Source organism: Corvus kubaryi, unplaced genomic scaffold (assembly GCF_017639235.1).
Source record: "Corvus kubaryi isolate FWS band 111438036 unplaced genomic scaffold, C.kubaryi_AGA036_p1.0 138, whole genome shotgun sequence".
Taxonomy (NCBI): Eukaryota; Metazoa; Chordata; class Aves; order Passeriformes; family Corvidae; genus Corvus; species Corvus kubaryi.
In genome coordinates this window covers 8,208,752-8,236,253 of record NW_024580672.1, presented here as the reverse complement: position 1 = coordinate 8,236,253, position 27,502 = coordinate 8,208,752, and the positions used below count along the sequence as shown (strand labels likewise).

Here is a 27,502-nt window from a genome sequence, read left to right as displayed (position 1 = left end):
CATCTCTTTAATTAGCAGTCTCCAAGATCTCGCACTAAGAAGATGCTAAGCCAGTGCCTTCTGCCATATCTCAAGAGTATCAGAAGGCTTGGAAGCCACAGAGGAAGATGAATGCATTATGTGTGTGAGCTACACAATATGTATAAAGTACATTTTCCTTACTAGTAACAGGTTAGGACTTCTTGCTACCGTTCCTGCTTTGATGGTGATGCAGTTCTAGAAGAAATCCTAGGAAAAATCCGACAAAAATGGGTGAGGTAAATAAAGATGCTGTTGAAAAATACTTGGAGAACAATCCCCAATTTGCCAAGGAGTATTTCGACCGAAAAATGAGACCAGAAGTGCTGGGAAGTATCTTTAATGTGAAGCCTGGGGATGTGAAGGGAGATGTCAGCTTCAAAGACATGTCCCGTCTGGAGGAGTGTGACATCATTTTTGAGTTGGTAACAGAAATCCAGGATGAAGCATGTGTTATGGAAAAGATTGTGCACAAGTCCTTGCAGAGGCTGGCACAGCTGCTGGCAGCTGATCGGTGTAGTATGTTCATTTGTCGTTCCCGAAATGGTATTCCAGAAGTAGCCTCCAGGATTCTTGATATCACTCCAACTTCCAGCTATGAGCAGAATTTGGTGAAACCAGAAAATGAGACTGTTTTTCCTCTGGACATCGGGATAGTGGGATGGGTGGCTCATACCAAGAAGTTTTTTAATATACCTGATGTGACAAAGGTAAGTGACTTCTCTTGGATGTCACTTCTCTTGGAATGGGGTTCTGTGCATTTGCTTACTTAGCTTCCTGCCCAGGGCTTGAGGTAAAAAGTCGTTCTTCAGAAAAATCTCAGAGACAGGAATCCAGACATATAACATGAGGAAAGCATCAGTGGAGATGGCTTAAAATCCAATAGAACCACATCATATAGCCTAGTTAGGTGTTTTCAGTGGCCTTAAAGTAGTTGTAATGTCAATGACTATAATAAGGGAGGAGAATATTAGAATAATAGAGACCATTAAATACCTGAGTTTCTGCTGAACAAGGCAGGCTTATATTCTGTTTTCCAATATGGGCTTGCAAGTGTTCTCTGTTATCATTCCATGCTGCCATGCATGCATCTCTGAATCATTTAATTTGCAGCTTTTGTAATGAAGATGTATCCCTATTAGTAAGTGAATAAGGACAGATGAAGATGATGTCAACATAAATGTCAGTGTTTGATTTAAAATGGGTTTGATTTTGAGTACATCTGGATCCAGGGCTTTTGTTCAGAACCATTTTCTGTAGAAGAGAATTAATGAGTCAGAGCTGTTCTGACATTATTGAAGTTCCTGTTGAATCTGCACTGAATCATCTTCTTTCTTTAAGGTACTGATAAGAGTTTATTATTATTATTTATTATAAATGTGAATTAAATGATGAGTGACCTAACAAAAGTTAAACATGCATGTATGAGGTCTGCTTTAGAAACTGCTCTGGAATACATGGGGAAATGTAAATATGCTTTGAATGTGAAGATTACTTTATAAATAACTAACCTTGAATCATCAAATGCTGGTATCTTAATTTCTTTTTAGTCCTATGTGGAAAATCTGAACATAATTGAATGGGGCTAAGAAAATTATCAAGATAATTGTCTGGATTCTCAGTATTTCCTATTCAGTCAATTTAAAATTCCAGACTATTTTAGAGATAGAAACCACCTCAGTGTCCTAAGCTCCAAGTAAATAATGAAAGTATTTATCCACTGCAATTATCAGTGTTTTCCAGGAGGTAAACAAAAAATAATATATTTATCATGATAAAAGTTATAAAGGATTAGTTTTAAAGCTCAGAAACAAATGAATATTTATATATCTGAAAAGGACATTCCAATATATAGTAAACTGCCTCAGATGTAAGTAGAATCACAGGGGCAAACAGAAGACTGATTTGAGGAAATAAATCAGTTGATTTTCAACTGACCACTAATATCCTTTCTTCAGTGGTTGCTGGTCTGACCAGAAGTGTCTGATTTACTGCCTCTTACCACCACGTGGGGAGATTGGAGGATAATCTGTCCAAGTTCATAAGACTGATTACATGCGAAAAGATCAGAAGGATCAAGGAAGATGTGCCTCCTATCAGACACTGCACTGCTTCTTAGTATCGTTATAGAGAGAGGTGCCCAGAGCAGTACTAACCAAATATTTCTGTGTTTGCAATAGGATTTGTTCAAAATGTTGTGACAAATGTTATTTGAATATGCTTAAGTAAGAGAACTTTTCTGTCCATCTGATCCTGCTAGGTGTTTTGTGCTCATAAATTAATTTATGTCAGCTGAGTATCTGTTATAATTCAATCATTCCAAGGTAATCTTTATTTAGGCACCCATTTACTCTCTTAGGATTACTGAGGCCTATGCCATTAGGCACACATGTAAAAATGCAATTAAACTATGGTCCCATTAATCTAAATTTGGTAACTAAACATCATCAGAATAATGACATTTTATTAGTTAATTGCAAAACTCCCAGAGACTTCTCTGGGACCAAGGTTTGATATTTAAAAACAACCCTAAAGATCTCAAAAAATGTCAGCATTTTCATTCTATGTGTACAAAAAGGCAGTGTCCAAGTCCACACTCCTCACACAAGAAGAGCTCCCAATTACATCACCAGAATCTTTATCTCCATAGCAAACCCAGAACTTCAGCTTGAGTCAGTCACATTTAAGGAGCATAATTAGTCCAAGGCAGCAGAAATATGCAGACACTGAAGTCTTTAACACATTTTAGAAAGGGTAATTATTTTTCAGTTCACTACACGTACACTTCAGTCAAACTAGATTGTCTGCTACCCAAATTTCGAACAAAAAATGACAAGCAGAATTAAGCCAGAGAAGAATTTTGCCCCTACTGCCTTGTCAGAATACAATATGCAGAATGATTACTTCTAGTTGGCTATAGTACTTTTAAAATGTCATGTCTAGCCACTTTCTACTGTTGACACAGTCCGTATCCAAACAGCATAGTGTTTTTTAAGTCTTAAGTACATGACAACATTGACAAACCCATGGTGTGACATATTCATGCTTCAATCATCATCCCTTTATAACAAAAGTAAATGCAATATAAGATCACAACAGGAATAAATCATTGGGGAAAAAGAATTTACTCTACTTTTATTGCCTGGCAACTGGTTCTTTAGGGATTATCTCCTTCTTCATCCTGGAAAGGTACCAATAAACGTGAGGAAGCTCCTCATCCTGACTAATGCTCCAGAAAACAAAAGCAGAGGAAAAGATACAGACCTTCAATAATTAACTTAGTAGTCAGAACAGTCTCCTCCCCACAAGATTATGGACCTGTTGACTGTGAGAGCTAATAGCATTTAATCCAGGATTTAAGAGTTGTGAGAAACAGGAGGCCAGGTAGGACCATTACCCTAATAATTTGTCTCACATTATTCACAGGATCTAGCAGAGTATGTGCCTCAAGTATTACAAAGTAAAATAATAGGCTGCAAAAAATTTGATATGTCCATTAGTATTCTTTAAACAGTAATTGATAACACAGACAACATTATAAAGGAGAGTACAATTACCATACATTTTTCTCCAAGGCATTATTTCCAAATAAAAGTAAGAACTAAAAAATAGCTCTACAAGGAGTATGTCTTTTTTGGGGAATCAAAATCTCACATTGTCAGCTTGTAAGAACCAATAATAAAGACTTTACATATTTGCTTTAATCCATAACCTATTTAAATTATTGAACTGTTCCTTTCAATTCAGAGGTATTTGAAGACAAGGATTTAATTAATAACTGGAAACTCAAGAAATAATATTCTTCGTTTTAGTTGAGTTTAAAATTATAAAAATTGTGAAAAAATGCTTCAAAAGAAGTGAAGGCTTTTGGATTAGATCTATAAGGGGGCTGAAATGTTTTGGTGCTGAAATAACCAGCCCTCATTTTTAGAGGTTCTGCGCTGGAATTCATAACCCAAGTGAAGTGAAGAAACAAGAGACCGTGGGAGATTCCAACTCAGATTAAGCACCAGAAGAGTGATTGTTGTGGTACCTAATTTAACCACTGGAAACCTATGGTACAAATCAACTTAAACACATCTTCAAGTTGCAAGCATTTGTAAGCTGATCCAGCTTCAGAACAGCAGCTCTACTCTTTAACCCAAGCATGGGAGAGACTTTAATTCCAGGCCTGTCTAAACTGACAGGAGTTCTGGATTAATGTGGATGTTCTAAACCCCGGACTCTGGGCTGTCTGAGGTGGCTTTTTGCATGGCAAGAATACACACTGTAAATGTTGATGTCTGCTCCTCCATTTTATCTTACCTTGATAATAAACACCAGATTTTCAGAAACTCCTACTCAATAAATATTAACTGGCAAAACGGAAACATGTTCCAGTCTTCTATAATAGCAAAGATTTAGTCAATTCACCAGAAAATATTTTAACACCAGAACAAATTTCTATAAATTGTGCCTTCCAGAAGAAAACATCAACCAATTCTTTCCTCAATTTACCATTCTAAGAGGAAAGCTCCCAAAACTGAAGAAAAAATATACATTTAAAATTAAAATTAAAAGCTCCCTTTTATCTAATTTTCTTGGGTTTTGCAAAAAAACACTTAATATATTACAAATCCAATTTCAAGAAGTTGCAAAATAGTCACTAAATATGGCAAATAACAAGCAGGCTTTTCAGTGACATTACTGAAAAGTTAAATCCCCAAGTTCTATTAAATATATATTAATTTGTCCTTGATTCAGTTTCAGAATTCTAGTGATGTTGACAATAACAAAGTCAATTTGTTCTGTAATGCTAATAAGTTAAATCCTAAAATGAGATTTACATCCCTGACCACACATAATTTTTGGAGTGTCGCCCAAGAAAGGACCAACTCATTTAGCCAATTTGGTTTCATTTTGAATCAGATTGATGACATTTTTTAGATGATGGTAGGTGCTTTTTATTTTCTATTCATACTCAATTATATCATTATGAAACAAAAACATTTGTGAGTTGAAATTAGGCTAAGTAGGAGTAAGAGATAAAGCATTATAGCACATCAATACCACCTATCAACTGGTTCAAATTTTGAGAAATCTGAACCAATGCAAGACAATCAGTGGAAGAAAATATCAGGAAGAGAAGAAAACACTGTAGAGCTACCAGAAACAAAACCAGAAACATATGGAGATAATGCGAAGAAATATGTGCAGTCTGAGCTCATCTATCCAACACAGAACCTCCTGCCTAGTATGAGTAAAATAGTCATAACTGCAAGGGGTCACAGTAACCCCTTCTTCCTCTGTGCTTTACAACGGGAAAGAGGTGGAGGAAAGCAGGCATCTGCTGTCTTGGCCCTATCACCTCACCTGGAGGATTAAGTCTTCTCTCTTGTTGTGTTGGGTCACTTCAACCGCAGGCAGCACGGCAGGGAGGAGCTGCTGGAAAGCTGCCTGGGAGAAAAGGACCTGGGGGTGCTGATCAGCTGCAGCTTAACATGAGCCAGCAGTGCCCAGATGGGCAAGAAGGCCAAGGGCATCCTGGCTTGGATCAGAAACAGTGTGGCCAGCAGGATCACAGGGCAGAGATTGTTGCCCTGTACCAAGCACTGGTGAGGCTACACCTTGAATCCTGTGTCCAGCTGTGGGCCCCTCACTACAAGAAACATATTGAGGTGCTGGAGCAACTCCAGAGCAGGGTGACAAAGCTGAAGGAGGATCTGGAACACAAGTCCTATGAGAAGTGGCTGAGGGAGCTGGGGGTGTTTTGAGCCTGGAGAAAAGCAGGCTCAGAGAGGCCTTATCAGTGTCTACAAATCCTTGAAAGGTGGGGGTCAGCCTCTTCTCCCAACTAAGAAATAATAGGATAAAAGGAGGTGGCCTCAAGTTGTGCCAGGAGAGGTTTAGATTGGATATTAGGAAACATTCCTCCATTGAGAGGGTTGTGCTAGCTGGTTGAGCTAGCTGGGTGCTGGTGCTGGCTTACTGCAAGTCCAGGATATGCTGCATCTCTTAAGGCCTATCTAAAGAACTGATCATTGTACAGCAAATGCCTTGGTATCTCAGCTTTAAAAGGAGCTAGTAGGAAATACCTGCACATGTACTACAGTTAGGGAGTTAGCAGCAGATTTCTTTTCTGTAATTTCTCTTTTAAAGCCTATTTTGTGATTTAACTGAGAGATGGAAGTCCAAAACATTGCTCTAAAAAATAGTTTGATTCATAAGATCAGGATCAAATAGACTAAGTGTCCACATTCATGAAGTCGTGGATGCACCAAGATGTTCTGGCTGTGGTACTGCAGGCCACATTTCTTGCTTATTTGTCTATGAACATGATTTCTTAGATATTGTGAAAAGTGATTTTCTTCAGAAAAAAGAAGGAGCCTGTGTTCCCACGTGAAAATATTTTAAAAACTCTGTTGGAGATAAAGGCTTCAAAACTCCTATCAATTATGTATAAAATAGTCAATAATGAAAAGCGTAATACTAAGCACAATTTTTTGCTTGTATATGCAAATCATGTAAATCAGGATTCTTTGTATGTACTGTGGGAATGCTGCCAATGCATTAAAAGGTATTTTTATCTTTCTACTTTGGACTATCTAGGCACAGGATGGCTTGTGGTTACTGAACTTTCTGTTTATTAATAGAGACTTGTATTAAATTTTTTCTATCCTCTACAAAAATTGCATGACCAAAGTGCTTCCTCTGAATACTTCTGATCACCACTGCTTGTACCTTTATTCTAGAGTTCTTAAGCAAAGTAAGACACAGCAGCTGAATCCTGATGATTCAGCTCATTTGGTGTCACAGATTCCTTTTAAGTATTCAGAAATCCAGGAGTGTCTGAATTTTTTATTTATTCCTCCATAGCAGAATACAGTACCCTAAAACCAGGAACCTGGGCCTTGCCAGGAGGCTAGATGCTCTTAGTGACACAGAGGGACTACAAAACAAGGTCAAGTTATCTGTCTGATTGACTGGATTTTCAATGGCTAAAACAGCCAGAAGCCCAAAAACTGGAGCTCAAAACCACCCCCAAGTCCAGAATGGTTGTGTCAGTAAATAATACATCCCACAGAAAACTGAATATTTCCATGTAATAACATATTTGTTTAGCAGGCTGCAGGACAGTATTTGATTCTCACACAGAAGAGATGGATTGCCTGGCATTTTCTCTGGATATCTGTTAAATGAGATATTCCTATACCTTTCTCTGAGAAAAACAGAAAACAACTCAGGGAGTTTGTTGGAAGTAGAGAAAGCATCCCCTTCTCTCATGGACAATATATTCAAAAGTAGCTACACTTTCCAGGGATCCAAACACAGCCTGATACATTGAATGGAATTTATGGGGATGACACAGGCTGTCCTTAAGAGAATCAATTCTCTGTAAGAGAGTCCAGGGCATAAATACAATATTTAAGAGTTACTTCCAGACATTTAATTTGTTTCACTGAAATGCAGCCCTAGAAGGAAATCTAAAATGCAAACATAAAAGATGGACTGACTATAGACTATGAAAAACAAGGAAAAAACCCAAACCCTACTATTCTGATGAAAAATAATTTTGATAATAAAATTCTGTCTTTCTTGTTAGAGTTTTATATGCTATAAATTCAATATATTCTAGAAACAATTGCTAGAGGGAAGAGGGGCAAAAGGAAATTAAGAGGAAAAATCTAAATAATAGGCAAACAATTCTAGTTCTGGCATTTCCAAGCATTGTCATGCTTGATCTTATAACCTAGAAAATGCTTATTTGTTTGGGGTTTTGTTTAAGTAGATTCATGTATAATCTATGAGAGCTGGAGTTCCATTATGTGGCATGCTGCAGTGTTCTCCAGCCTATCAGCAAGGAAGGCACCTCGGGATGCGCCCCACAGATCTCAGCTGCCTAAGCTAATGCAGTCATTAATAGCAGCTGTGTTTGCCAGCTCTGATGATAGACATGCAGTGTAAGTGGGTTCACAAATACTTGCTAATTGCAGGGGACTGGTAAGGTTTGGGAATCTTGGTTCTGGGTGAATGTCCTGAAAACAGGGCTCTATTGGCCTCATTTTGACCAGCTGCTGCTCCTATCCATGATGTTAACATGTGGTCTGACTTCCCCTGGTTACCAGGCAACTTCTTGACATCCTCATTCAGCACCAACTGCTCATCACCTTGAGAAATCAGAACCAGGCCTGCTAAAGGAAATTCAGGGAGACTCTGCCATTGACTGCATACCAGGACTTGAGTGCTCATCTCTATGAAGAAGCTTGAGTACTGTTAGCAGTAAAATCTGAGGGGATGAAAATGGCTCTGTGAAGACAGAGTCTAGCCATTTTAGCCGCTTAGTAGAACCAAGGCATTTCTCAGTACAAAAGGATCAACAAATTTCAAACCCCCAACTCATAACTCACCTCATTCAGATGTATTTTCTTAATAACACAACAAAATATAACAACCCTACACAAACAAATTTCCCTGAAAATGTTTAAATCCCTTTTTTTAAAATTAAAGAGAACACTATGGCCTTTCAAGAAAACACCAAGAATTTCTTTGATATGAGGAAATAACACAGTTCTCCATGAAGCACGAACTAGCTTCCCAGCATTTTTTAAGGATGAAAATGTAAATGTGGAATAGTTAGCTGTGGCTCATTTGTTAGCCACATGGCCTTATTCCCACAGGATCACACACTCAACAAAAGCAGCTCTGGTCCTATATCTATATAGATACCTATACCTCTACCTATGTAGAGCTGGGAGCAACAGGGATGGGAGTGTGTCAGACAGGAAGGAATAAGAAACAGCTCAGCCAGATGAATACTTGCTGGGGATGCTTCACTGACATAAGTATTTTTAGCCAGGACAGGTAGTACTTTTAAATATTGTGTGAGGGAAATGTATAATGAATTTTGTTTACAGAAATAATTAAATAATAATAAATATTAGCATAGCTATGAAGTAATTCTATAACACATAAGCCATATATGTTAGATTCACACATAGTCACAAGATCATATTATTATATCATTTAATCTGTATTTCCCATATTTTTAATTCCTCAGCATTATAATAAAGGCCTGCACAGAACTTGGTTTCAGAAGCTACCTTCATAATCTATGCCTCGGTTAAGCTTGTACATATAACTCTGCAAGATTGAGTTAAATAATGATAGTGGGGTTTTTTCAAGTATAAACCTACTGCACTGTGAAACAGTGCTCACAGCATTGCAAACATCAGTTATCAAATGAAATGATCATTCGCTATTGGCATGGTAAGCAACTGTTGCACATTTAACTTATGGGTTTTTTCTCTTCTTTCAGAACAACCATTTTTCTGACTTTATGGACAAAAAAACTGGTTATAAAACAGTTAATATGTTGGCAACTGCAATTACACAGGGTAAAGAGGTGCTTGCTGTTGTGATGGCACTCAACAAATTAAATGCCCCTGAGTTCTCAAAAGAGGATGAAGAGGTAAAATCTCACACAATAAGATTGCTTTTAGTTCAACAAGTAGTTTGAGTGACTCTATCTCTTAATTTAATACTTTTGTCTTATTTTTGATCTTTGTCATTCTTAGGTATTTAAAAAATACCTCAACTTTATATCTTTGAGCCTAAGAAATCATCATACGTCGTATCTCTACAATATTGAATCACGAAAAAGCCAGGTATAGAAGCATTTTTTAATGATAATACTTCATTTTTGTATGAAACAATTATCATTCCCAATATTTCATATTCCTGCAAGCTTATTGAAGTAAGGATACAATCTATTTATTATTTTATAAATTTGATAACAGTAATGCACCTTATCATTTCATTCTGGAATGCCTAGGATTCATATGTTTATGTTTTCTTACTGTTCTGAACATTATCCTCCTTCCCTTTTGTAAATAGATGCTTTTGTGGTCTGCCAACAAAGTATTTGAAGAGCTAACAGATATAGAACGACAGTTTCACAAAGCTCTGTATACTATTCGAATGTATTTGAATTGTGAAAGGTACTCTATTGGTCTGCTGGACATGACTAAAGAGAAGGTAACAATTATTTTTCCTACTTGCTAGAAATGTACCACTCCTGACTTGAAGTCTCCAAGACACAAAGTTACCATGCTTTCTAACTCTTTGGGATAATTGATATAAAATCTAACAATGTTACAAAGATTACGTGCAAAATATGAGTGTGGCAAAGGATACAACCACAATATCATAAAGTCCAATTCTAAAATAATTTTTCATATTCATAATTCCATGTGAGAAAGGGTAGAGGTGCAGGTCTGATTATTGCTTTAGAAATATCTACCTGCTAAAAGAAAAATTAAGCTGTACAACTATCTAGAGAAAAGATTAGCCTGCAATTTACTGGCAAACATTTCTTGTCTGGAATATAATTACGCATGTTTTCTTAAAATTGTCTGAAATGTGACCATAGTAAACTATGTAGAAATAAAAATCAAATTGTAATCCACAGATCTGATGTTATCTATGAACACAGAACTGATTTGTTTTTTCCTTTTTCCTCTGTGTATCATTTTCTCAGGAGTTCTATGACGAGTGGCCAATCCGGCTGGGGGAGGCAGAGCCTTACAAAGGCCCCAAGACACCTGATGGACGAGTGAGGATATTAATTTTTCTTTTTATAAATCTTAAGTTTGACACTGAAGTTGTACAAGTCACCTAGATGCTTTTATATTTTTATATAGGAAATCAACTTTTATAAGATTATTGACTATCTTTTACATGGACAAGAAGAAATCAAAGTCATTCCGTGAGTAGTCATTGGCAGCTTGTGAATGTGTGGTAGTTAGATATTGCTGGGATAGAATGGTATGTCTATATTGTAGAAATAAATTAATTTCATTGTCTCTCAAAAGGTCACCTCCAGCAGATCACTGGTGTCTTGTCAGTGGATTGCCAACATATGTTGCTGAAAATGGTCTTGTAAGTTCATAGCAAAACTAAAAACTAGAGTTTTAAATCCTGCAGTAGTTCTGATTGAACAAAAAAACCTCCAAATCTCCCTATGACCAAAAACCTCCACAAAAATACCATGCTGCTTCCAGTGCCTTTGGTTCCCAGTGAAATCATTTAAATCACTGTCTTGGATGGAAACAAGGTCTCAGCACAAGTGATGAAAACAGCAGGATAATTTCCCTTGGACTGTGGTGATATCAGAGGAATAATGTCTGTGTCTGATGTCACTTTCCAGGTGTGCTAAATGTCACCAAAAAATGTCAAAATAAGAAAATCATCACATACAAGGTTTTAAATTTTTCTTTATTTCCTACATCTTCTTGCGTAAACATATGTAATTCAAAGTCAGGATGTATGACAGGTATGAGTAACCCTGTGGCATGTTTAATAGAGCCCTTAGTACTCAATTATTTTTTTCTAGAAATCTCCATGCCATTTTAGACTGGAAGTGATTTTCTTAATCATTACACTTTTGCACTGTGAGACACTGAGGGACTTTGCTACAAACATTCAGAAATTATGTCTGTTAGAATAACCACATCTAATTTAAGAGGAACAATTTTGGATTCTGTAGCTAGTTATGATGCTCACTACTGTTAGCTTATAAAATAAATATTCCTTTTCAAAATATTAGACCATATATAAAGCTTTGATGCACATTATATTCCATTTTAAAAATGTCTCATTTTCTTTATGCTGCAGATTTGTAACATGATGGACGCACCATCGGATGAATACTTCACATTTCAGGTAAATCCAGTAATGTTAATAAGTATAAATATTGTAGAAAAATATTCTAGTGCTTGCCACTAATTGGTTATCCAGTTGATTGTATAAATAATTTCTCATTCAATTGTGATGCACAAACAAAAGCTTCTTGTTACATTGCTTATATCCATAGCTGTATTATTACTTTCAAAGAAATACACATTTCCTGGTTTTTTGCTTTGCTACAGAAAGGACCAGTGGATGAATCTGGATGGGTTGTCAAAAATGTCTTGTCATTGCCTATTGTCAACAAAAAGGAAGAAATTGTGGGAGTTGCTACATTTTACAATAGGAAAGATGGAAAACCTTTTGACGAGTATGATGAACAGATCACTGAAGTAAGCTTAATAGCATTAGAGGGTTTGAGGAGCTATGTGATGTTAATAAAAATATTGCAGTAAAAAGTCATTTTCATATGTCAAAAATTTTTCAAATAGGCCACATCTAGACAAATGTCTATCTTCTTCAAAATGTAGTTTCTTAAGAATCTGAGATTTTATCTCCCTTTATAATACTGAAAATTTGTGAGTGATCAGTTACATTCCAGTAATGAAGAAAAATTGTTCATAATTTTACTTTGAATGCTTTGACTTTTTAATGATGGTCGGCATCTCGTAAGTAGCAGTGGGTAAGCAGGTATGGTGTGCTGCTTGCCAATGGATACCAAGCCTGTGATCATGGGAGTTCACAGAGCATTCATAATCACATGCACTCAGGCAAGATAAGATGCTACACAGTGTAGCAAAGTCCACCCACCTGACTTAAGCTTCATAAGCCTCAAAGTCCTGTATATAAAATGGGAATATTAATTACTTAATTACTAGGCTGAGCCAAATGTCATTAGAAGCTGTGAGTGCTAACAGAACTGGCTGAGGGAAGATAAAGGCCTCTAACTAGTAGAGTAGCACCTTGCTTTTCAAAGGGCACTGCCAGAAATGGGACTTTAAGAAAACTAAGTCAAATTGTCAGGTTCATTCTGTTGGCAAAGCATCATCTCTGCTTTACTTGACTTTGTTGCAGACTCTCACACAGTTCCTGGGGTGGTCTGTTTTAAATACTGACACTTATGACAAAATGAACAAACTTGAAAACAGGAAAGACATTGCTCAGGAAATGCTTATGTACCAGACAAAGGCCACTCCTGCTGAAGTTGAATCTATCCTGGTGAGTTTCTGTTCACAGCCACAAAGTTAAAATGGAGAATTTACTACCCAAAACCTCAATTTTCTTACTCTTTTTCATTTTTAGAAATACAAGGAGAAATTAAATGCAAAAAGTTTAGATGAATGTGATCAAAAGGATCTCATCAGGATTTTGGTAAGTCGTTAAACTGAAAATTCTGGTGCTGTATTTATACCAGATAGTAATGTGTACTCATCATAGAAAAAGTTGTGTACAGTGAAATCCTCATTAATACAATCAATGTTATCTATCAGTTCCACAGGCTAGATGGAGCTGATTTAGTAACACATCCTCAACCTTTTCTGTCCTTCTATGTGCATATCCCACTGTTACCTATGGGGAAACGTTCTGTCCCAAATGTACATCAACAGACTTGGACAGTCAGAGTTATATAGACATTTTTATATTAACATTTAAAGTGTTAAATTTCTTAAAATATCCATAGGCACAATGCTGTATCTATAATTGAATTTAATTTATTTAATTCTGAAAATAAAAGAAGGGATATTGTTGTGAGGCCACCTTCATTCTCAGTAAGAGAACATAAGTAGGAGTGTCCAGCGGAAAAAACTTACTTTCAGATTATTTTTCCTGCATTTCCTTAGGCAGAGAAGTCTAAAGACAGTGATCCATGACTCCACAGTGACAAAACAGATTTGACCTAGAGTTCTCTGCTCTACTGCTTGGCTACTATAAAACAAAAATAAGTCACTTTCTTTTCCAGACTGGGCAGTCTTCTGTCTGCCTTACTGTTTCAATCTAGAAAGGCAGTGTCTTTTTGGAAGAACGCTCCTATTTTTGCCCGTTTAGTGCACTTCAGGAGTCCTGGAGCACAGGAACTGGCCTACTTTATCTGAAAAAACCTCAAAGACGTGCTCTGAATGAAAACACTGAATGAACTTCCACTATTAATGGATCAAAACAGAGCTAGGTTGAAGAAAAAAGGTCAAAATATACACAAATCTGTTGACTTCCAGTACCAAGAACTTCACATTTTTCCTCCTATTACACCACGTTTGCTAATGTACACACAGCCATAGGGAAAAGACCTCATGAAACTCTTTTTAGTTGTGTGTATGTGCATGCTGGAATGCATTGGTGTTAATGTTTTACTGGCTTCCACACAACAGATGCTCACACAGCTTGCAAGTGGTGAAATAAAAAAACATCAACAGACAGTGTGTAGCTTCACATACCATTTGAAGGAAACTTAATTTAGCTGCATGAAAAACTTAAAAAAATAATAGACTCTAAAATTTCTCTATGGGTAGAGCAAAATCTGATTATTTTGGTACAGGCTCCAAATTTAAAAACATAATACTTGTATGAATTTTTAAATCTAAAAAAAGCAATTTGTTCTTTCAACATTGTGGAGTCACAAATTCAAAGGTCTAATGTCTTCTGCACTGCCAAGGCTACATGCAAGTGCTTTATCCTATTAAAAGACCTGGAATCCCAGATAGCTAATAGGATAAAGCAGGTGTTTCTAGATCTGATGATTCACAAAGTAATAGGTCTTAAAACACCACTGGTCTAGGTTTCTTTGTCCTTGATCTCAGATCTGCATAGATACAAAGGAAAAACCCCGGGAAAAGGAAATGGATGATCAGCCTTATTGGTTGAAATACATGCATACATTCAGTTGTCTTTTTTCTTTCTCCATAAAGTGAAGACTGTTAATAGACTACTATGGAGGAAGGGAGTCATTGTGATAATATAAGCTATTTTTTGTGTTGCATCAGACTTCCTTGAGTTAATTCTTGTTTGGATTGGAGCACATCCTTTAAAATATAATACTGCTCTCCTTAGGCTTTGAGAGAGATGAAGAGTGTTATAGAACAGTTCACAAATAGCACTATTACCAGTTAGGCTATTCAATGTGAATCTGTATCACAAATACAAAATAGGCAATTGAATCTGGTTGTGAAAAAGATTAATGTAGCCTTGAGATCAGGCTAAAAGCAGGAGAATCGCAGGATTTTATACCAGGAAGGAGAATTTCCAAGGCCCAAGATTTCTAAACTAAGGAAATGTTGAGATGGTCACAACATATTGTGTTAGAATTCAGACTAGGAATTGCCCAAGGCTTTTATGTATTCACTTTGAGAAGAAAGCCAGCAGTATCATGATTGTATTTCATAACTTAATACACATTAGTGTGTACTGACATCTGAGTCCTTTGAAGACATAGTAAGCATACTGTCCTTGAGCAATATTTCTACTGAAAAAATTAAAAAAGCTTTTCCAACTTTGTTCTTGCCAGAAAAACCCTTGGTTTTGATTTTTCCTAACAGAAAGAAGAATTACCTGATCCGAAAGATTTAGAACTGTATGAATTCCGCTTCAGTGACTTCCCTGTTACAGAGCATGGCCTGATAACTTGTGGAATACGACTGTTCTTTGAGATAAATGTTGTTGAAAAGTTCAAAGTCCCAGCTGAGGTCTGGTTTACTTTTTCTTGTTTATATTTATTTTTAAGAGAAAGAAATATAGCTGGTTTTACATACTTTAATCTTGAAATAGGCAATACTAAAGTAATAGTGGTATGGTTAACAATCTTCCATTCTCAATGAAACATTTACATATTTGTCACAAAAACATAAAACTAATCCTGAATTGTGTGAGCTAGGTAAGGAATTAAATCCACATGCATTTATGTAAGAAAAATTTGCTGTTCCCATGTTTAATTCAATGAAAAACATTTGTTTTCAAAGAACTTGCACAATTAAATATTTTCATAGTATACTCTAGTGATATAATGGAAATTCTTTTGTTTTGTTTCAATTAAGAGCTGTTTTACTTTTGTTCCCAATAGGTCCTTACAAGATGGATGTACACAGTCAGGAAGGGTTATCGGGATATCACTTACCATAACTGGAGACATGGATTCAATGTGGGACAAACAATGTTTACTCTGCTGATGGTAATGTTGCTAATATTAACTTCACATTCATTATTTAGTTTTCTTTCAGCTCCAGATGGAAAATTCAGGAAGACACACACTCAGAGTTACTTGTTTCTTTTACAGACAGGCAAAATAAAGAAATACTATACTGATCTAGAAGCCTTTGCCATGGTTGCTGCTGCTTTCTGCCATGACATTGATCACAGAGGGACCAATAACTTATACCAAATGAAGTAAGTATAAGTGATCAAATACTTGGAAATGTACTATTTTTAGTGGAAAACAAACAAAAAAAATTTAAAACTTGCAAAAATATAAGGTATACATTCCACACTCATCTGGCATGAATAAGTGATTATGCTACAGATTTCTGCCCCAGAGCACTTGAGGCAGCTGAAACACGAAGACAAGATGCAAAGGCAGAATCTTAGAAGGATTCCCTGAAGCTGCAATCCATTTTTAAGACTCTAGCTTTTTAAAATTCTAGCAATGCTTTGATTGTAGCAGACAGAGCCTCATGAACATGAGGACACAAAGAAATTAGTAAAGTAAATTAAAATCCCTAACTGGATTACTTTTTCAAGACAGGGCATAAGTACTTTTCTGGAGAGGGATTCAAGATGTAACATAGACAAGTCTCTGTTTAGAGGGAGACAGATTTTTTTCCTCTATTTTCCACTGTATAATTTGACTAGTTCAGTTGTCCCCCCCCACTCAGTTTCCTGATATAAATCCTTTCCTGAGGTGTAATCTCCTCATGTTGTACAAAAGTCTGAGTTAACATGCTTGAGTTCTACCACTGGGTCCACATGCCCAGAAGTTACACATCATGAGGTTCAAGCTTTGCAATTCATGCTCTAATATGTTCTGAGAAAATATTCTCAAATATTTCTTTGTGATTTTTACCTTGTTTGTTATGAAACAATATTAATTCACTCAAATTTTACTTTGTATTACAACATAACCTACCATGGTGAGACCCACTCTTCCCCTGAAGAGTGAACAACCTACCATTTGGTCTTCAATGTGATCTGTGAGGGCTTGTTTCCATGTGCTAGCCAGAGAATACATGTTTCTCAGAATGTCATGTGTACCAGAAGATTATAATTTTCTGACTAGTTTCCACCAGCTGTATCTCCAGAGTGATTGATCCTACCCCTCTGACCCTGAATACACTCCTCACATTTCAGCCTTTTCAGCCTGCGTGCTAGAGCAGTGACGCAAAGGGATTTTCTGATTATTCCCAGGGATTCTCCAGGTGACGTAGGAAAGAGAATGACAGATGCTGATTCTTATTCAATGGACTGTCTCTCATCCAAACAAGTTTAAGGGAGGTTTAAATCTTCCCACTGTGGTCTTCCCTAGCTGAAAGCCCTCTACATGAGGTCATACGCAGTAAAGCGATTTATAAAACTTATCAGGCTTTACCATGACAGTCCTAATCACATCAGAAAATACAGGTACCATGTAGCAATCCAGCTTGGGTTATCTGGGAAACAGAGCGATAAGCCAAGGGAAAGAAGAGGGAAATTCTCTTCCAAACATGCAGAACTACCTGGAGCCCATGTAGGTGGGACACTTCTCCCTTCATCCCACAACCATAATCCAACGCAGAATTTCCTCTGCTTGAAGCTTAGTCCAGTGTCAGGGTAATGCTTTAAGAGCAGGTAAAACTGAGCAAACTTGAGCTATCAGGACCTGTCCTGTCCATAAAATGGCAGCTTTGGGGGAGTGAAGTAGCACAAGGGCGTTAGAGGAATTAAACTCTACAATAGTTACTTTAGATTTAACTTACAGTTAACTAGAATCCCAGGGCACATGGCCCAGTCATTACAGACATACAAGAGTTCAAAAGCCATGCCACAGAATAAAAACAAAAAGATGGATAAAGGCTACTTTTAAGGTACACAGAAGGGTTATAGATTAAAAAAACAGCAAAACTGAACACTCAAGACAAAATGAAGGCATATTTTAAATACCACAGTTTTTGAGTCTTGAGGCATCTAGCAATGACTTCGACTTTAGAGGGCACTGAACACCCAATGCTCTCCAAGTTCCATCATTCTTCAGTCACAAAAATGAAGGGAAGTAAGTTGTGTTTTTTTCTCTGCATCATACTAATAGCTAATGCATACAGATTACACTATCATATCAATGGTTAATGTATATTAATTTTGAATTATCTACACGTTATCTATCATCTATCTACATGTAACTATCATCAAATTATTGAACATGTAGATCAGAAGCATTTTAATCCTAAAAATATGAAACCTGAATAAAATCTATTGCCTTTAAAATTATATATACATATTATATTGTAAAGAATTGCTTATTTTTCAACAGGTCAGCAGCTCCCCTGGCAAAACTTCATGGCTCTTCCATTTTAGAAAGGCATCACCTAGAGTACAGTAAAACCCTGCTGCAAGATGAGGTACGTCACGGACCTTCTGCTCACACCAATCAACACTAAAGATCCAATTAAGTTACAATGTTCCAAATTTCACTGGGTCTCATGCGCTCCTCTAGGTTCACATTAAGAAATGCTAAAATTCAGAAGTTTAAGACAAATTCTTATGCACTTTCCACTTTTAGAGAAACATCAGTGATTCTGCCTGGAACAGATTCACCTCAGATAGGAAAGCTTCTCCTCTGAGCCTTGCTCACATTCCTCAGGTTTTTTCTGTTTGCACAAAACAGCTGATGCTGAAACCAAAGAAGAAAATACAATATATACATACAAAATCTTGTCATTAAACCACTGTGCCTGGCTTATGAGGTCTGAATTCAGCTGCAGGCTCTGGCAGCTGAGGAACGAAGGGATGCGGCCGTTCATGGAGGGCCCCTTGCCCTCAGGCCAGACCGACCCCACACCATACCTTGCTAAAGAGGGCCGGGGTCTGGCAGGCTCTGCTGCAGCTCCATTACCAATGTTCCTGCATTAGGCAGCCGCCCCCAGCTGCCCTTCCCAGCAGCCGGTGGTGATGCTCCCGCCGCATCCCCAGGCTCAGCTGCCCCTCAGGGCCCTGCTCCTCCGCTGGGCACTGGCCACCCTGCCCTCAGCAGCGCCAGGCCTGGCTACAGCAAAGGACACTATTTACACTCTTTACTACGTATTTTGCAGGGTGATTGAACAGCAAGACATGCACATATGTACCCCTTCCATCCCTTGTTTGCAGCAGCAGGGCAGGCACCCACATCACCCTCATTTTCCACTCCTAATCCCTGTGGTGATGCTATTGCCTGACCTCATGAGGCCAAGGAATAAATCCTTACCCTAAGCAGTAGCACTATGTTAATAAAAACCCCAGAATGTTTATGATATGAAAATAAACAAACACCTTTCCCTTTACTGGTGGCAATGCACTTTTTCAAATGTGAGATGCCAGGGACTGACTCCTGCTCTTGGGCAGAGCAGTTGGCAGGACCTCTGGAGGCTCTCACCAGCGGCAAAGCTGTGCCCTGGTTCATGCAGGCCTTGTATCTCTGTTAAAGAAATAAAACCAAGACACTTAGAAAAATGCTGTGTGATGGTCTCATTCTCTTTGCTTGAGGAAAAGGACATTGCACTTACCATGGTAGGTCCCATACACTGCTGCAGGCAATTGTGCCAATCCAGTGTAACATGAAAAAAAGGGGAACTGGGATGCTTTCAAAATTCAGGAAAGTTAGGTTTATGGAATATGAATTTTTAATTTTTATCATTATTTTAATTTAAGGACTGTAGTTGGACAATTTTGTTACCCTGTTCTGTATAGTACAAACCAAAAACAGTGTTATGAAAGGAATTGAAATCATAAACTTTCCACCTTGCAGAGTTTAAACATCTTCCAGAACCTAAATAAGCGCCAGTATGAAACTGTTCTACACTTATTTGAAGTTGCAATAATAGCAACTGACTTGGCTTTGTATTTCAAGTAAGTATTAAATTCTGTATAACTTCCTACTGAAAAAAATCGATGCTATAGATTGTATAACTGTAGTTTTTAGTCGTTTATATGCAGCATACAAAGATGTTTATATGCAGAGAACAGAGCTCTATTTAACATGTTGAGTCTAATTCTTGCAAAAACCAAGACATTATTTATTTGATTATAAGCTTTCAAATTAGAGAATGCATGAATGTATATAATACTTAGTATACATTTAGTAGGTCATTTCAATATACTTTTAGTTACAGCAAGTACTATATTCCAGAAGTGTGCATTCAGTAGCCTGATCATGACGTTGTGTGCCATGCTGAAAACTAAAAAAACCCGGCAGACATCCACTGATCCCAGTGCTAAATACACCAAAGACTCCAAATATCAATTCTGTTCCTAAGTTAGTGAATTAATGTGCTTTAATAATGGGTATCTTCCTTAAAGATACGTGGAGACTTTTGTTTTATGACTGGGGCAACTTAAAGTCAGAAGACAGGTAAAAATTCAGGAAGTTGTTCAACAGCAGTTATTAAGATTTAGAGAACAGTAATCCCATTATTTTATTAATTCTGAGCACAAACTAGAAGATTTATGAAACAACAGTAAGACATGCTTATATTTCTGAAATTTCTTTTCAGTCAGGTCTTAGTAATTCTTAGGATTTCTGATGGGAGGGAGTAGCAGAGCATTTATTAGTATTTGCTTCACTTTTCCCAATTCAGTATGTTACAGGAAGTAACAAACACGTAATGCTAAAAAATAAGAATGCCACCCCAAAGAGTTTAATCTGAAGATGTAGGAAATAGGTTATTTCTTTGTCAGGAACTCTGACATATTACTTCACATGTCAATGGTATAGAGCAAAAGCTAAATGTCTAGATTACCTGAAAAGTTTGCATTCAACTGCAGGTAAGTGTTACTTTGATACCACTGTGACTAGGATGGCTCTTGGGAAAAGCACAAATATCATAAACATGGTTTTTGGAAATCACATTCAGTAATATGTGCTTTATTGGCTTGTTTTAACAGGAAAAGAACTATGTTTCAAAAGATTGTGGATGCAATTGAAAAAATGGAAACAGAAGAGCAGGCAATTAAGTATATATCTATTGACCCAACGAAAAAAGAAGTCATCATGTAAGTGGCTAATATTTTACTCCCTATTCAATCAATTATCAAGGACTAGATTTTAAATTAATTTGGGCATCCAAACATGCAAATTTGGACAAAGTGTTACTGTCCAATGACGAGCATAATGATAATTTTAATTTAGAAATGGATGCCTACAATCTTCTTAACGTGCAAAATGTTAATCCGTTTGGCATCATAGGTATTTAAATTCCTTAAAATCTAGACCTTTTATTTTTTTATAATCATCCTAGCACAGGATAGTTAGGGTTGGAAGATCCTCTGGAGATCATCCTGTCCAACCCCTCTCCCAAGGCAGGGTGACCTAGAGCAAGTTACACAGGAACTGGTCCAGGTGGTATTTAAATGTCTCCAGAGACCTCACAACATCCCTGGGTAGCCTATTCCAGCGCTCTGCTACCCTCAATGGATGTTTGTTCTTCGTCATGTTGAGGTCGAACTTCTTGTGGTTTAGTTTATTGTCATTGCTCCTCACCCTGTTGTTGGGCACCACTGAAAAGAGTCTGGTACCATCCTCTTGACCCCCGAAACTATACTCCTGTTTTGGTTTTTGTTTTCAAAGGGCTATGATGATGACTGGATGTGACCTGTCTGCAATAACCAAGCCCTGGGAAGTGCAGAGTAAGGTAGGTACTTTTGATACAGAAAATACTGCATTTACTCTCTGTTTTACTGTCCATTTGGTGCATGACCAATTAAAAAAAAAATTAACTTATTAACACTTGATACATGTTTAAGTACCTGTTACTTCCAAAAAAACCCCTCTACCTTTCTGTCACTGTGAGTGTAGGTGGTCCATGATGTCTCGACCACTCTACAGTTGTCAACCCTTCTCTACTTGTCCTTCCACTAAGGAAGGTAATTCTAATGCTAATTCTGGCAGCTGTTCTAGCTACCCTTAAATATCACTCAGTTCTTTGCTAGACAACTCTTGCTACTATTTTTAAGGCACAGATTTAACAACAGTATGGTTTGAATTGTGTCTGTTCTGTAGATCTTGGTGCCACTGCAAAGTAGCTTAAACACATTCTGTAATACAGTGTGGTACATAAGTACTTCAAGTACTCCAGAATGTATTGACCATCCTGCTGAAACTCATCACTTAGCCTTACAGGAATATGTTTTAACACAGCATAATCAAAATACAACTGCGAATACTTGTTTTTCCAAGTTATACACATTACAGGTATTACAAGACTGTTACGTTGCTAATATTGCCTTGTTCCTGTTGGCAATAATCTGTTATTTACTGCATCAAAATATTGTTAGTGATAATTTACTAGGAAAAGCCTTAAGTACAGCAGACAGTGTCTGTAGGTTTTTTCATGTTTTTTGGAAAGCCTTGTTTAATTTATTTAAATTTACTACTTTCTGCTGACAATTCCACTGAATTATGCCTATTCAGGTTGCCCTCATGGTTGCAAATGAATTCTGGGAGCAAGGTGACCTAGAACGAACTGTGCTACAGCAACAACCTATTGTAAGTACCAAATAATGTAACAGTGTTAAGCAATAATAACTGTTATTAAAACATTGAATAAATAATGAACCATGACGCTTATGAGATCACTATACCAAAAAGCATGATATCTACATGTTCTAAATCACTGCTCTTCTGTTCTAGCCTATGATGGACAGAAACAAAGGAGATGAACTACCTAAGCTCCAAGTTGGTTTCATAGATTTTGTGTGCACATTCGTGTACAAGGTAAGATTAACTGGTTTTGTTTTCCTGCTCCGGCAGTTCTGATGGCACAATTAATGATAAGATATTGCAGTAAAAAATTCTAGACAGCTGCAGTACTCATGGTCTTGGGATGAACAACTATCACAACCACCATAATTTTTCAGTATTTTGTTACATCAAAGAATTGTTCCCATAGAGCAAGTTCAAGAGATGTGAAACAGATTCATAAAAGAGGAAGATCCCAGCTAAACTTCAGGTCGCTGAGGTTTTGTTATTGCCTTGAAAGACTGAGTTACAGAGTCCAGTTTGATTGTTCCCAGTCCCACTTAATATAAGCAAGCAACATGGATGGTTAGAGAAAGCAATTAATAGCACAGCAAAGGGAATAGGAAATACGTAGTATTTGGGGCATGTAGATATGCTGCTTCTTCTGTAAGGCACTGACATGTCAACATTCTTAATCCCTGTCTAGTTTTATATTATCCAAAAATGTCAGGCAAAAATGTGACACGATTCTTTAACATCTTCAGAAATATCCTCATCTGCTTGGAATATATTACAGGATAACTGACTTTTTAATTGTATCCTGATACTGATAATCATATGATAAAATATCATGTATTATAGTTGTATTATATGAGTCAGGCTATCATATGTAGGATTAGGGAAGATATTAAAATGTGCAGCATATAATTCCAATATTTTCCTAACAGACTATGTGCACAATAGGGCATTATTATCCCAACATGGTATTTCCAACAATATGCCTTGGAATTAGATGCAATAGAAAAATAAAATGTTTTCCCAGCAGTATTTCCACAATTTCAGACTTAACAATTCATCAGTGCTTACAAATTTCTAATTTACTAATTTCAATTGCTTGTACAGGAATTCTCGAGGTTTCACAAGGAAATTACACCAATGTTTGATGGTCTTCAAAACAACAGGGTTGAATGGAAAACACGAGCTGATGAATACGAAGAGAAGATGAAAGCTATTGAGGAACAAAAGAAAAAGGAAGAAGAAGCAGCTGCCCAAAAAGGTTAAGTAACTTCTTAAGTTTTCATTTACATATATGTTTAAATCAGTCAACATATTCTCTCTCAAATTCACACATGCAGCGCACTTGTGCAATATTAAGCTTTATAAGAATGGTATGCAAGTTCTGAATTAGCCAAATAAGCTTTATCTTTACTTGGAAAAGGAGTAACTTTAAAGATGACACAAATCCAGTACACTAACCTCATTTTCTGAACTGCAGAATTATATAAAATATGACCACCACAAAAGTGAAGGGAATGTAATATTTCTTCTCTGTAAAGAATAAAAATTGAATGTAATTAAACACTTGCTTATCTGAAATACAAGAGATGTATCAAAATTCTGTGTGGCATCAGTCCCAAATGTATTCAGGTGCTTTGTTTTCAGCTGAAAATGAAAAGCATAAGAGAACAGAGAGTATGCATTCAGAATATAAAAAACCAGTGCCGGTCCCCACTTCTCTTCCAAGTTTAAGATAAAGCTTTTGGCTCTAGTTCCCTACCACCAGTTTTTTGGCTGAAATACACTGTCTCATATAACAAATTCAACACTAATCTTCCAAAGACAGACCAAGTCCTAAAATTGAAAGCATGGTTCTGCATAGCATGACCCAGAAGAGAATCTGATTTTATATAAACTGGAAACCTATCACTCAAGTGTAAGAGTGAAATGAGTCAGTTACTTTTATTCTTTGTATTTCATGTGGAGCAGCAGGTCTACGGCTCTGCCAATGAATTGAGATGACTGAAAAGGTTCACAGATTAAAAAAACACGTGTGATTAAAGCAGTGATATATGGTCAGCTAGTTTGAAGAAGAAAAGTTAGTTTACTCTGTTTCATACATCTTTAAAACAGAAAACAGTACCAAATAATTTATTTGTTAATCAGTACCTCTGACAAATACGTGAGTATTCTTCACATTTCACACAAAAGACGCTACTAAAGGCCATCCATCAAGTTATTCTCAGTGTGTGAAGTGGAACTAGTTATTGGCTCCTACAAAATTGATACTAGGTTAAAATAAAAATAAATGTTTAAAAAAAATAAAAAAAGTTGTTGCAAAGCGGTTTAAAAAGTACTGTAACAACATGATTTAATCAAAGCAGGTTTTTGAAAGAGTTTAATAAAATGAGTCAAATATTTTGGCCTGCTCACACTGTGATATTACTTACACACATTTTCACAGGAATTCCACCCTCCTAGTTGCTCCCAAATTTACTTTCAATGGCACTTTATTTTTCTGAAATAATGTAATTTTATTTAAGATTCATTTATTGCTGAGAACTAGCTGGTTGCCAGTATGAAAAAAGTACTTTTTCCTTACACTGGAACATGACCATCTGAACTTTACAGAAATACCAGCCAAACAAACTAAACCAAAACCTGGGACCTCCTCATTCAACTTCAAACCTCCTTATACATTTGTCTTCTCAGCCAAGAAAGTTACCAAAAAAAGTTACCAAAGTCAGATCCAATGCTCCTAAGCACAGGCTTCTTAAATAGAAATTAAATCATCAATTTAGGAAGAGTCAGGTATTTCTACTCTCACTTGGAAGTTAGGACCATCTTACATCATTGGTATTTTGGAATCACTTAAGTCATTGACTTAAGATACATTTTCCTTATAGGAAAATAGGAAACCTTACACAGGCAAGCATGGACAGACTGATTTGCAGGAGCTAAGGATATGGCCTTTGTGTATCATAACTGGCAACACAAAACAAAAGGGAATTATTCTGCATCTTTTTAAACACACACTGGAATGAGGCCATGGACATTTGTGAAGAACAGATCTGACACTGTCAAATCAAGGCCATGTAAATACATAGGTTTGTTAAGCCAGTTCATACAAACAAAGATTTGATACCTGCTGAACCATGGTGGTTTCTCTAGAATAGCCACTGACCTGGCTATTTGTCGGGGTCCTTCCCCCTGCCATGTAGCCCTGGGAGAGGGGCCCTGAGGGCACAGACACGGGGTTTCCCTGGCCCTGGTCAGCCTCGTTCCCCACTGGTTGGTTTGTGTTCCCCTGTGTGGGCAAGGACCCTCGGTCCGGGGATTGTGAGAGCTCCTCAGCAGAGCTCCGGCCGTGCGCCGGGAGAAATAAACATCTCTCTGAAACACCTACCAAGAATCTGTCCATATATATTTTTTTTCCACGGCCTCCTGGTTTGATACATTGTGTTACAGAATCCCCGATGTAACAGCTATTCTTAGCCATTCAGTAGACACAAAAGAAACATGTTTGCTGAACCACTACAGTGGAAAGTTCAGAACTGAAGTAAAGCAAAGTACAGTATTAAACTGAGAAAATCAAATACATAGTTAGTAACATAGTGTTGATTATATCCACAAATTACAGAGGGTAGGACACTGATTATGTGACATGTTTCAATGCAGGTGGAAAGGGTCGAAAATGACCTATAACATGGTGATCCACAGCTTTCAAATGTAAGTTTTAATTCTAATATTGGTATCTTACCTTAAGTGAATCTGGAAACGCAATTTATTACATTGAAAGAACTTAACCATGACCAATGAACATCTGTGGAATCATTTGAGAGAGAGTAACAGAATCAGTAGTTATAAATAAAAACATGAAAAGTGTCTCTCTCTCTTAATTGGTAATTACAAAGGGATTCATGCAGGGCTGGAAAAAGGTTTATGCAATTAGGTCAGATTAGTTTTTGTATCATCTGCTTCAAAAATAGATTCACAGATTATATTGCTTCAGGAATTTCTTTCTTTTGCATGGCTTGCATACCTCTGTTTTGTATGTGTGGGACAGAGTCATATATTTAAATACTGAAACTTTCCAGTAAGAGTGGTTCAGTGTGTGTTTGGTCCCTTGAGAAATGCTGGTATCAACTCCTACACTATGTACACATAGGTATATATAACATGTCATTGTTTCTTATTCCAATATCCCAGACAAGCAGTGAAATTTCAGAAGACCAAACACACACAATATGCATAAAATAAAAGCAGCACATCTATAGCAAGGAATTAGAGCAGCTAAAATTAACAGAAAATACTCATTTTACTTTCCTTCCTTGTTTTTTAACAGAAGGTGCTGCTGGAGGTGGTGGAGAGGAAGGAAAATCCAAAACATGTGTAGTTTTGTAATTCTTTGTCTCAGACACTGTTCCTGCTACAAGAAAAGACATCTAGAAAGAACTTCAATGAGCCCCAGTGGATTTCTGCTTTGCATAGAATAGTATAGATCAATCTCTTAATCCTCTTAAACACTTGCCATTTGTTGGAAATAATTTTTAATGGATTAAAAAAATGGTTACAATTAAAAACTGGAAAAAACAATGGTGCAAAATGAGTTAACTGTGTGCTCTAGGTATTTTTTCATGTCACTCAATTTATATACAGTATTTTTATTAAAATATGTAACTTCTACACACTGTCCAGAAAAAAATAAATAATTTTGACAGATCTTATATGAAATTACTGAATGAAATCTAGTATGTACAACTCAAACTAAAAATTGCGATATTCGTAACTTGGGTATTTAGATTTATATATTATGTGTATTTCCTTAATCTGTAATTCTGTCATTTTCCTTCATCCTCAATATTATATAAAGTTCTGGAGTAAAACATCTCTTTCACTTTAGGAATGCACAACACAATTCCCTCACTCTTGTCTATAAAAAGCAGGCCCATGGTACACTGTATTTTTTCCAAAATTACCAATGATAAATCTGTACATTGTAGCCATCGCAGCCTTTTGATCATATGCAAATGGCTCTCCCACAGTTCCTAAACTGACCAGCTTTTATTGTAAAAATCTAAAATAGCAGATCACAAGCATCATACTTTACACACGAGTAAGAGTTTACTCAGATACCTACACCAGTGTATCTACAGC

General features: G+C 36.8%; 1 protein-coding gene across 2 annotated transcripts; it reads left to right on the top strand.

The window, feature by feature from the left end:
• The first annotated feature begins 47 nt into the window (after window positions 1–47).
• PDE6C (phosphodiesterase 6C) lies at window positions 48–26,954 on the top strand. 2 transcript variants are annotated; one of them, XM_042018979.1, is made up of 23 exons: window positions 48–728; window positions 9,314–9,466; window positions 9,573–9,662; window positions 9,892–10,032; window positions 10,535–10,609; window positions 10,698–10,762; window positions 10,869–10,935; window positions 11,671–11,718; window positions 11,925–12,074; window positions 12,757–12,900; window positions 12,985–13,053; window positions 15,213–15,359; window positions 15,734–15,841; window positions 15,947–16,056; window positions 18,170–18,257; window positions 19,640–19,740; window positions 20,776–20,883; window positions 21,458–21,521; window positions 22,301–22,375; window positions 22,520–22,603; window positions 23,471–23,624; window positions 26,024–26,074; window positions 26,691–26,954. In XM_042018979.1, the coding sequence occupies exons 1-22, from the start codon at window positions 249–251 to the stop codon at window positions 26,041–26,043; spliced, it is 2,541 nt and encodes an 846-aa protein (XP_041874913.1). In that variant the 5' UTR covers window positions 48–248; the 3' UTR covers window positions 26,044–26,074; window positions 26,691–26,954. The 2 variants fall into 2 exon arrangements, with proteins under 2 accessions (XP_041874913.1, XP_041874912.1); XM_042018978.1 differs by lacking the exon at window positions 26,024–26,074 and having other exon boundaries at window positions 49–728.
• The last annotated feature ends 548 nt before the right edge of the window (window positions 26,955–27,502 follow it).